This window comes from Mobula birostris, chromosome 16 (genome assembly GCF_030028105.1).
Source record: "Mobula birostris isolate sMobBir1 chromosome 16, sMobBir1.hap1, whole genome shotgun sequence".
Lineage (NCBI taxonomy): Eukaryota > Metazoa > Chordata > Chondrichthyes > Myliobatiformes > Myliobatidae > Mobula > Mobula birostris.
In genome coordinates this window covers 5,398,428-5,410,481 of record NC_092385.1, presented here as the reverse complement: position 1 = coordinate 5,410,481, position 12,054 = coordinate 5,398,428, and the positions used below count along the sequence as shown (strand labels likewise).

Sequence of the window (12,054 nt, the reverse complement as noted above, 5' to 3'; positions counted from 1 at the left end):
GTGGTGTTGTGGATAGCGTAACGCTATTACAGTGCTAGCGACCCAGGTTCAACTGTGCCGGTGTTTGTAAGGAGTTCGTGTGTTCTCCTTGTGACCACGTTTGTTTCCTCTGGGTGCTCCATTTTCTTCCCATGTTGCAAAGAGTTTGTAGGTTAATTGGTCATCTGGGTGTAATTGGGTAGCTGAGGCTTGTTGGGCTGGAAGGACCTGTTACTGTGCTGTATCGCTAAACAAATAAATTATTAATCGTCCTAACGTGCATGAGCTCACCTCTGTCAGGATTACTTTTCATTCTGCCGTCTCACTGCCTACCCTCCCAACTGATCAATATCATCATGTTCACTATCAATAAATCCACCAACTTCAGGTCATCTGCAAACATAGCTCCTATATTTACATCCAAACAGTTAGGTTTCCAACTCCCGTCCCTGTGGAACACCTCTGTGGAAAACCAAACCATCAGCCAAGCCAAGCCAATTTTGGATCCAATTTCACCCTGTATCCCATGGTTTCTAACCTTTTGCATCAGTTACCAAGATATGGTCTTGTCAAAGGCTATATGCAAGTCTACATAAAACAAGCACACTCAATAATATCTCTTCCAAAAACTCAGTCAGTTGGCAAAGCAGGGTCTCCCATGCCATTATTGATTAATCACTTGCTTTCCACGTATAGATTAATTCTGACCCTCAAAATTTCCTTACCACTGAAATTTTTGACAGTGGCATGACATTTGCTGTCTTCCAATCCACTGAGACCTGCCCAGATACAGAGAATTTTCGTAAATGATCACAAATGCCGTTTTAGAAAAGATATTAACAGAGCTTTACTTTTTTTTTCCAGCTATCTGGTTGAACAAAGGGATGTGGAATTAAATGTAAAAGATAAGTGGGACAGTACCCCATTGTAAGTACACTTCCTATCTACAAAAGTTTACTTGAGGCTCTGTTTCTGTTATAATTTTTCCAACTCTTACATTGTAAATTCCTAAATCCAGACTTACAACAGATGCTGCCTGTGTGTGCGTCACACTGTAATTGCATCTTTCCTCCTTTTGCTATTCTGTTTATCTCAGCAATTTGCCTAACTGGTTTCTAGGTCAGCCTTATTGTGCTGTATCTAAGTGTCTGCACTTCAAAATTCAAAGTAAACTTATTATCAAAGTCAACATATACAACCCTGAAATTTATTTTCTTCACAATAAATGCAAAGAAACACACAATTATAAAATAAATAATAATAATAATAATAAATATTGAGAAAATTAAATCAAGAGTGCACAGTTCAATGTTGGGGTGAGTGAAGTTATCCCCTCTTTTTCAAGAGCCTGAAGGTTGAGGGGTAATAACTGTTCCTGAACCTATGAGTCCTGAGGCTTCTGTACTCCTTCCTGATGACAGCAGAGTGAAAAGTAGGGGTCCCTGATGATGGATGCTGGTTTCCTGTGACAGTGCTCCATGTGGGTGTGCTCAGTGGTGGGGAGGCCTTTACCTGTGATGGACTGGGTGTATCCACTACTTTTTGTAGGCTTCTCTGTTCAATGGCACTGGTGTTTCCATACTAGGCTGGGATGCAACCAGTCAATATATAGTATTCTCCACTGCACAACTAAAAAAGTTTGTCAAAGTTTTAGATGACATACCATTTCCATAAGACATAAGGTCATAAGACATAGGAGCAGAATTAGGCCATCTGGCCCATCGATTCTGCTCTGTCATTCAATCATGGCTGATCATTTTATTTTAATCTCCTCCTCAACCCCAGTTCCTGGCCTTCTCCCTGTAATCTTTGATGTCATGTCCAATTAAGAACAATACAGGAAGCACTTGTGAGAAAGGGAATAAGTTGACGTGATAATAGTGTTACTTTCAATCAATCAAGCTGTTTGTTTGATATTGGTGTTGAATGCCTTTTTAAGCTTTAAAAGGACATATTATCTTTGCATTGATGCTGACGGTTTGATTAGTATTTACTGTGCCATCTTGTGGATTTGTGCTAAGTACTAGATGGTTTCATTGTCTTTGGCATTGTGCGAAAGCCTGTTGCAGAGGATATGCTGGAACATGTTGTAAGCATGTGCAATCAAACCAAGGAAATGTTTGAAAGTTTCAAAGCTAAATGGACTGTATAAGAAAACTGTATAAGAAAACTTCTAGTGTAGATTTAAACATTGAAGAATAACTGCAGCTGTACACGTGACAAATTTTGCAGTTTGCTTTTAGCTAGACCATAAGAAAATTCAAAGTAAATTTATTATCAAAAGTACACATATGCCACCATATACTACCCTGAGGTATATTTTCTTGTAGCATTCACAGTAGATACAAAGGCACACAAAAGGATCAATGAAAAACTGCATACAATGTCTGATAAGCAACCATAGTGCAAAAAAAGACAAACAATGCAAATACAAAAACAATTATATTGGGAACATGAGTTGTAGAGTTCTTGAAAGTGAGTACATAGGTTGTGGAGCTAGTTCAGAGTTGAGGTGAGTGAAGTTATCTACACTGGTTCAGGAACCTAGTGGTTGAAGGGTAATAATTGTTCTTAATCCTGGTGGTGTGGGACCTAAGGCTCCTGTACCTCCTTCCTAAAGGCAGCAGAGAGAAAAGAGCCTAAGACATAGCAGCAGCGTTAGCCTATCCAGCCCACCAAGTCTGCTCCTCTATTCAATCATGGCTAATTTATTTTCACTCTCAACCCCTGGATCTCAACCACTCTCGACACCTTGACTAATCAAGAATCTATCAATCTCTGCTTCAAATATACTCAACGACTTGGCCTCCACAGCTGTCTATGGCAATAAATTCCACAGATTCACCACCCTTCTGATTGAAGAGCTGGTCTAAGATTTACTTATGAGTGCTTTCCTTAATGGTTGTGAGTATTAACTGCCAAAAAATCAGCAGATTTTAAAACTTCAGCCGAGGAATATAAACAAGCTGCTGAAGCCTAATCTGATAATAACCAGGCTTGAGGAGGTAGTGGTGAGCAGTATTCTTGAGTAGCTGCAGTTCCTTTCTGAGGTACAAAGAGGTACAGTGTGGACTCAGGCACCTCATCCACACCACCTATCAACCAGCATTTACACTAATCCTACTTTAATTCCATTTTGTTCTGCGTACACTCTCACCAACTTCCCCCAGATTCTTCAGTGGATCTGTACACTAGAGCTGCTGGCAGCCTACCAATCTGTAGCTCTTTGGCATGTGCGAGAAATCCCAGGCAGTGTGTGTAAGCTTAACACAGGCAGCACTGCTGGTCAAGATTGAACCCTTGTCGCTGGAGCAGTTCCTCTACAAGCTGTGCCATTTGCTGTCCTACCTCCTTCTGCTGAAAAGCTCCCATGTTGCTATTGAGCAGGGCCTTCTGAGAAAAAGGAACAATGCCTTATCTCTGGGTTAGAATGTTGTGCAACTCGGAGGAGCAGATATAGGGGACGGTGTTCCCTTGTGTCTGCTGTTGCATTTTTGGTGATAGAGATCAGTGGTTTGAGAGATGCTGTCAGGATAGTTCCTGTGAGTAAGTACAGAGAGTTTTGTAAGATTCTAATTCACATTGACTTATCACATGTGTTGGGCACGTGGCCAAGTGGTTAAGGCGTTCGTCTAGTGATCTGAAGGTCGCTAGTTCAAGCCTCAGCTGTGGCAGTGTGTTTGTGCCCTTGTGCAAGGCACTTAACCACACATTGCTCTAGTGTCTGTGCGAGGAGTGGCGCCCCACACAGACTTCCAATCTGCGCCTTGTAAGGCCTGAAAATGCCCGACGCAGGCCTCTCATGGTCTGAATCGATGTTCCCTCCCCTCTCTATCACGTGTACATTGAAATGTCATCTCAATGCAGTCACCTGTATTAATAACCAACACAACCTAAGGATATGCTAGGGGTATCACCACATATTCCGGCACCAACATGGCATGTCCATCAAAGTAAATTTTATTATCAAAGTATATATATACTTTATGTCACCATATACAAACTTGAGATTCATTTTTTTGTGGACAGACTTAACAAATCTATAGAACAGTAAGTATAGCAAAGCCAATGAAAGACTGCCCAACTAGGGTATTCAACCAGAGTGTAGAAGACAACAAGCTGTGCAAATACAAAAATAAAAAGGAAACAATAATATCAGTCAGCAAAAGGCAGTGGGGGAAAAGAGCTACCTTTCAGTCAGGTCCGCGTTCAAGATTTAAAAGCAGAGCTTCATGCCAGTTTTCTCTGAGTTGGACAATCCACAACAGGGAGCGCGTTTCAGAGCCACCTTTTAATCAGGACAGTGATCGAGATTTTAAAGGCGGAGTTTCACAGCAACCTATGAAAAAGAGCTTTGACCAGCGACCAATGGCAATTTAGGAGTGATTAACAAGAGCAAATTAAAGGAAACAGTGGCCATTGTCTGAGCGGACAGAGTCAGGGTGGTCATCTTGAGACTTTCGCTCTTTGAGGCTTCAGCGAAGTGAGACTTCAGTCAGAGAAAGCAAAAGGAAAGCTCTAGGTTATTTTTTTTCCTTTCCAGCCCAATGAGCCCATGCCACCTATGTGACCAATTAACCTACGAACAGGTACGTTTGGACCGTGAGAGGAAACCGGAGCACCCAGAGGAAACCCACATGGTCATGGGGAGAACGTACAAACTCCTTACAGACAGCGGCGGAAATTGAACCTGGGTTGCTGTTATTATAATAGTGTTATGCTAACCGCTACAGTACTGTGCCGTCTCCATTTTTTTAACTTCTGTGTAACAGTAACCAGGTAATGTGATTTAATGATCTACCTCATTTAGTGTGTTTGCAGTGCCACACAACATTCTGGAGGTTGTCTTTAGTGTGAAGATACAATTTCACCTCCACAAGGACTAAGATGGTCACTCCTATCAATGCTATTATGAAACCAATTTTTGCACAACTAAAGTAAAAACTTGATAATCCCTGGGAATTTGATAATGCTGGGCTAGATTGGATAAAACCCACTTTTAATATTTCTAGAGAGCCAGTGTGAAACTTTGGGATTTCCAAACAATCAGTTTGTGTATTATTGAAGTCTTACTGTATACAAACAGAATGGCTTCCTCTGCTCTTGCAAACATGATGCTCTTATCGAGTCATATAAAAGTACAACACAGGAAGGCCTTTTGGCCCATCTAGCCCATGCTAACCATTTAAACTATCTAGTGCCATTGGCCTGCACCTGGACCATAGCCATCCATAGCCTTACTATCCATGTATTTATCCAAACTTCTCTTATACATTGAAATCGAGCTTGCATCCACCATGTGTGCTGACAGCTTGTTCCACACTCTCACCACCCTCTGAGTGAAGAAGTTTCCCTTCATATTCATCTTAAACTTTTCACCTTTCACCCTCAACCCTTGTCCTCTAATTGTAGAATTGGGCTGTATACCCTGGAGTTCTGGAGAATGCTGGGGGGGAATCTCATAGAAACATTCAGAATGTTAAAAGGCCTGAACATATTAGATATGGTAAAGTTACTTCCCATGGTAGGGATGTCTGGGACAAGAGGGCACGACTTCAGGATAGAAAAGAGATGCGGAGAAATTACTTTAGTCAGAGAGTGGTAAATCTGTGGAATTTGTTGCCACCAGCACTGTGGAGGCCAAGTCATTGGGTGCATGTAAGGCAGTGATAGATGGGTTCTTGGTTAGCCAGGGCATCAAAGGGGATGGGGTGAAAGCAGGGGAGTGGGGATGACTGGAAGAATTGGATCAGCCTATGATTGAATGTCGAAGCAGACTTGATGGGCCGAAAGGCCTACTTCTGTTCCTATATCTTATGGTCTTATAGTCTGACCCAATCTTAGTGGAAAAGCTTGCTTGCATTTAACATCTTTATTTAAAGACAATTTTAAAATACTCAACTTAATGATTTTATAATTTTGTTGATTATCTTTACTTTCTGTATAATAGATACTACGCATGCCTGTGTGGACATGAAGAACTTGTTCGATATTTACTTGAAAATGGTATGTACGCTTTTAATCATTAAGGGCAGCAGAGTAGTACAATAGTTAGCATCATGCTTTGCAGCACTAGCGATCCCATTCAGCGTTCAGTTCTTGCTGCTGTTTGCAAGGAGATTGTCCATTCTCCCCTGTGACTATGTGGATTTCCTCAGGGTGCTGTGGTTTTCTCTCACATCCCAAAAAAACATATGGTTTGGGTTGGTAAATGGTGGGCATTCTAAGTTGGTGCTAAAAGCAGGGTGACCCTAGCAGGGTGACCCTTGCAGGCTGCCCTCAGCATATCTTCAGAATGTGTTGGTCATTGACGCAAATGACAGATTAACTCTCACTCTAGTATTCCTCCGAACCAAGGAGCACAACACAGTACATATAACACACACACATACAAAGAAACAGTAATATTATCTTAAATAAATTAACAAATAATAAAGTTTATCTTTGCTTCATCCACTGTAACAGCCTGTTTCTCCCGATGGCCACCCACTTCAATTCCATTTTCTGTTTCCACACTAACTTGGACCACAAGGCATATGAACAGAATTAAGCCATTTGACCCACCAAGTTTGAACTGCCGTTTCATCGACTGATTTACTATCCTTCTTAACTGCATTTTCCTTCCCTTTCCCCATAAGCTATGACATCCTTACAAATTAAGAAACTATCAAACTCCAATTTAAATATAACTTAAATATAACTATCAAACTCCAATTTAAATATAACTTAAATAACTTGTCCTCCATGACTGACTGTGGCAATGAATTCCACAGATTCACCAACCCCTGGCTAAAGAACTACTGCCTCATCTCTGTTATAAAGGAGCGTCCTTTTATTTTGAGATTGTGCCCTCTGGTCCTTGACTCTTCCACTGTAGGAAACATCCTGTCCACATTCACTCTATCTACACCTCACTACTGCAGAGTCTTGTAGTGGTTAGCACAACTCTTTAGGCAACCCGGATTCATTCCTGTCACTGTTTGTAAAGAGCTTGTACATTCTCCCGTGACCACGTGGTATTCCTCTGTGTTCTCCCACAGTCCAAAAACATATCAGTTGATAGTTTAATTGGTCACTGGAAACTGTCCCATGATTAGGCTATGGTTAAGACCATAAGACCATGAAGTATAGGAGCAGAAGTAGGCCATTTGGCTCAGCTGATCCAGTTCTTCCAGACATCCCCACTCCCCTGCTTTCACCCCATACCCTTTGATGCCCTGGCTAATCAAGAACCTATCTATCTCTGCCTTAAATACACCCAATGACTTGGCCTCCACAGTCAGTGGTGGCAACAAATTCCACAGATTTACCACCCTCTGACTAAAGTAATATCTCTGCATCTCTGTTCTAAATGGACGTCCTTCAATCCTGAAGTCGTGCCCTCTTGTCCTAGACTCCCCTACCATGGGAAATAACTTTGCCCTATCTAATCTGTTCAGGCCTTTTAACGTGCGGAATGTTTCTATGAGATCCCCCCTCATTCTCCTGAACTCCAGGGAATACAGTCCAACAGCTGCCAGATGTTTCTCATACGGTAACCTTTTCATTCCTGGAATCATTCTCGTGAATCTTCTCTGAACCCTCTCCATTGTCAGTATATCCTTTCTAAAATAGGAAACCTAAAACTGCACACAATACTCCAAGTGTGGTCTCATGAGTACCTTATAGAGCCTCAACATCATGTCCCTGCTCTTATATTCTATATCTGTAGAAATGAATGCCAACATTGCATTTGCCTTCTGCACCACTGACTCAACATGGAGGTTAACCTTTAGGGTATCATGCATAAGGACTCCCAAATCTCTTTGCATCTCTGCATTTTGAATTCTCTCCCCATCTAAATAATAGTCTTCCCATTTATTTCTTCCACCAAGGTGCATGACCATACATTTTCCAACATTGTATTTCACTTGCCACTTCTTTGCCCATTCCCTAAACTATTTAAGTCTCTCTGCAGGCTCTCTGTTTCCTTAACACTACCCGCTTCTCCACCAATCTTTGTATCATCTGTAAATTTAGCCACAAATCCAGTCATCTCATAGTTCTAATCATTGACATACATCGTAAAAAGCAGCAGTTCCAACACCGACCCCTGTGGAACTCCATCGGTAACAGGCAGCCAGCCAGAATAGGATTCCTTTATTCCCAATCTCTGTTTTCTGCCGATCAGCCAATACTCCACCCATGCTAGTAACTTTCCTGTAATTCCATGGGCTGTTATCTTGCTAAACAGCCTCATGTGTGGCACCTTGTCAAAGGCCTACTGAAAATCCAAGTACATCACATCTACTGCAGTAGGTTTGTCAGGCAGGGTTTTCCTTTCAGGAAACCATGCTGGCTTTGGCCTATCTTGTCATGTGCCTCCGTAATCTCATCCCTAACAATCAATTCCAACAACTTCCCAATCACTGATGTCAGGCTAGCAGGTCTATAGTTTCCTTTCTGCTGCTTCCCACCCTTCTTAAATAGTGGAGTGACATTTGCAATTTTCCAGCCATCCGGCGCAATGCTAGAATCTATCGATTCCTGAAAGATCATTGTTAATGCCTCCGCAATCTCTCCAGCTACTTTCTTCAGAATGCGAGGGTGCATTCCTTCAGGTCCAGGAGATTTATCCACCCTAAGAGCATTAAGCTTCCTGAGCACCTTCTTAGTCGTAATTTTCACTGCACATACTTCACTTCCCTGACACTCTTGAATATCTGGTATACTGCAGACGTCTTCCACTGTGAAGACTGATGCAAAATATGCATTCAGTTCCTCTGCCATCTCTGCGTCTCTCATTACAATATCTCCAGTGTCTTTTTCTATTAGTCCTATGCCAACCCTCGACTCTCTTTTTACCCTTTAATACTTAAAAAAGCTTTTTGTATCTTCTTTGATATTAGTTGCCAGCTTCCTTTCATAATTCATCTTTTCCTTCCTAATAACCTTCTTAGTTTCCTTCTGCAAGTTTTTAAAAGCTTCCCAATCCTCTATCTTCCCCCTAGCTCTGGCTTCCTTGTATTCCCTCTCTTTTGCTTTTACTTTGGCTCTGACTTCACTTGTCAGCCACGGTAGTGTCCTTCTTCCATTTGAAAATTTCTTCTTATTTGAAATATACCTGACTTGCACTTCGCTCATTTTTCACAGAAATTTCCAGCCATTGCTGCTCTGCTGCCCTTAATGCTAGTGTCCCTTTCCAGTCAACTTTGGCCAGGTACCCTCTCATGCCATTGTAATTTCCTTTATTCCACTGAAATACCGACACATTGGATTTTAGTTTTTCCTCCTCAAATTTCAAAGTGAACTCAATCGTATTGTGATCACTGTACCCTAATGGTTTCTTAACCTTAAGTTCTCTTATCACTTGTGGATCATTACACAACACCCAATTCAGCACAGTTGAACCCCTAGTGGGCTCATCAACAAGATGTTCTGAAAAACCATCCCTTAGATATTCTACATATTCTCTCTCTTGAGGTCCAGTACTGACCTGGTTTTCTCTAATCTACTTTCATATTAAAATCCCCAACGATTATCATGACATTGCCCTTCTGACGCGCCTTTTCTACCTCCTGCTGGAATTTGTAATCCACATCCCAGCTGTTGTTTGGAGGCCTGTATACGACTGTCATTAGGGTCCTTTTACCCTTGCCATTTCTTAACTCAACCCATAGAGACTCTACACCTTCTGATCCTATGTCATCCCTTTCTAATGATTTAATATTATTTCTTATACACAGGGCAACACCACCCTCTCTGCCTACTAGCCTATCTTTCCGATACACCGTGTATCTTTGGACGTTCAGCTCCCAATGGCAGCCACCTTTAGCCAAGTTTCAGTGATGGCCACAGCGTCATATTTGCCAATCTGTAGCTGAATTTCAAGATCATCTATTTTATTTCTTGCATGCATTCAAATATAGCACTTTCAGTCTGGTATTTGTTGCTTTCTGTTTTAACTGCACCACGCCTCTATTGCCCAGCAATTCATCCCACTGGCTGTGATTATGCCTCATCTCCTGCTTGTCTTTTCTATCATCTCTGTTGCACACTATCTTTGATTTATTTCTGTTTTCCCCTTCCTCAGCCCTATCGTTCCGGTTCCCATCCCCCTGCCAAATTAGTTTAAACCCTCTCTAACAGCTGTATTAAACCTGCCTGCTAGGATATCGGACCCCTTTGGGTTCAGGTGTAATGTGTCCTTTTTGTACAGGTCGTACGTCCCCCAGAAGAGGCCCCAGTGATCCTGGAATCTGAAGCCCTGCCCCCTACACCAGACTCTCAGCCATGCATTAATATGCCTGATCGTGCTATTCTTGCATTCGTTAGCACGTGGCACAGGCAGCAATCCTGAGATTACTACCCTGGAGGTCCTGCTTTTCAGCTTCCTACCTAACTCCCTGAATTCTCTCTTCAGGACCTCCTCACTTTTTCTACCTATGTCATTGGTACCAACGTGTACCAAGGCTTCTGTCTGTTCACCCTCTCCCTTCAGAATACTCTGCAATCGATCCAAGACATCCCATACTGTGACAACTCACCATGCGGGTATCTCTATCAGGCTGACAGAACCCCCTGTCTGTTCCCTGGTTAAGTCAAGGAATTGCTGTGCAGCATGGCCTAAAGGGCCAGAAGGGCCTGTTCTGTGCAGTATCTCAATAAATAAAATAAATATTGTATTGTCACTAAAAGCCACTTAACCCACAGATCATTGACTTGGACGGAATCAAAGGTTATGAGGATAAGGCAGGAACTGGATACCGATTGTGGATGATCAGCCATGATCACAGTGAATGGCGGTGCTGGCTCGAAGGGCCGAATGGCCTACTCCTGCACCTATTGTCTATTGTCTATTGACCCTGACTTTACGTATATTTAAGGCAGAGTTTGATAGATTCTTGATTGATCAGGGTATGAAGGGATAGGGGGAGAAGCTAGGAGATTGGAGCTGAGAGGAAAATTGGATCAGTCATGATGAAATGGCAGAGCAGACTCGATGGGCCAAATGGCCTAATTTGGCTCCTATATCTTATAGTCTTATGGTTGGATCTTTTTGTTACATAGTTGGATTGAAAATAACCTGTTCCCTCTGTTTTCTCCACGTGCTGACCTAGATATTGTTCTGCTTCATAAATTCAATCTTCATATTGCTATGAATTGTGTTTGTTTAGTCTATATGTACATAATCAATTCTCATTGATTATTGTAAAGCTCTGTTATTCTCCTCATTTAAATGATGCTGTCAATGTTAATTCTTTTTGGAGACCTAGATACAATTTCCGCCAATGTTTGCTGCCCCTTGTGTTTTTCTTTCCTCCAGTCAGACTAATTCCATGTCATTTTCTGAGCTAAAATCCTTTCTCCCTCATGCCTTGATTCCATTCTTTAAAATTAAGGGATCTTGCCTTCTTTCCTATTTCATGTATCTGCTATATAACTTAGGTTGGGTGAGGGAACATGTATTATCCGATAAAACATTTAATTGACCTGCTGTGTGTCCATCTGGATCCCGTAGACTCAAAGAAGCACTTGAGTTTTAAAGAGATTAGCTTTATTTGTCACATGTACTTTGAAAATACAGTGAAATGTGTTGTTTGCATCAACAAGCAACATAGTCCAAAGAGATGCTGACGGCAGTCCAGAATGTCGACTGTCCATCTTACTCCAGCAATGTGGCCTGACTCGCTGAGTTCCTCCAGCACCTCATTTGTTACATTTTTAATTTCTTAGTTATTTTTATTTAGAGATACAGTGTGGAATAGGCCCTTAATGCCCTTTGAGCTTTGCAGCCTCCGATTTAACCCTAGCCTAATCACAGGGCAATTTACAATGACCAATTAACCTACTCATCGGCATGTCTTTGGACTGTGGGAGGAGAGCAGAGCACCTGGAGAAAACCCACGCTTTCCATGGGGAGGATGTACAGACTCCTTACAGAGGACACCAGGATAGAACACTGACACTTCGAGCTGTAATAGCGTCACGCTATTGTTTTTTATTTGGACTTTAGTAGAGGTTTCTCTTAAATGTAGTGTGTATGATTCATAACACAGCTTGACACAATTCATAAAAATAAAAGATTGGTTTTAT

The 12,054-nt window shown here is 41.8% G+C and overlaps 1 protein-coding gene across 3 annotated transcripts in view; it reads left to right on the top strand.

Moving 5' to 3' along the window:
* abtb1 (ankyrin repeat and BTB (POZ) domain containing 1) overlaps window positions 1-12,054 on the top strand; it is a 92,997-nt gene that overhangs the window by 16,498 nt on the left and 64,445 nt on the right. Inside the window, exons 2-3 of one of the 3 annotated variants that reach the window (XM_072280252.1) lie at window positions 844-906; window positions 5,930-5,985. In XM_072280252.1, the coding sequence (XP_072136353.1) occupies window positions 844-906; window positions 5,930-5,985 (119 nt within the window). Of the gene's footprint in view, window positions 1-843; window positions 907-5,929; window positions 5,986-12,054 lie in introns of those variants that run through there. The other 2 variants (XM_072280253.1, XM_072280254.1) reach the window with 2 other exon arrangements.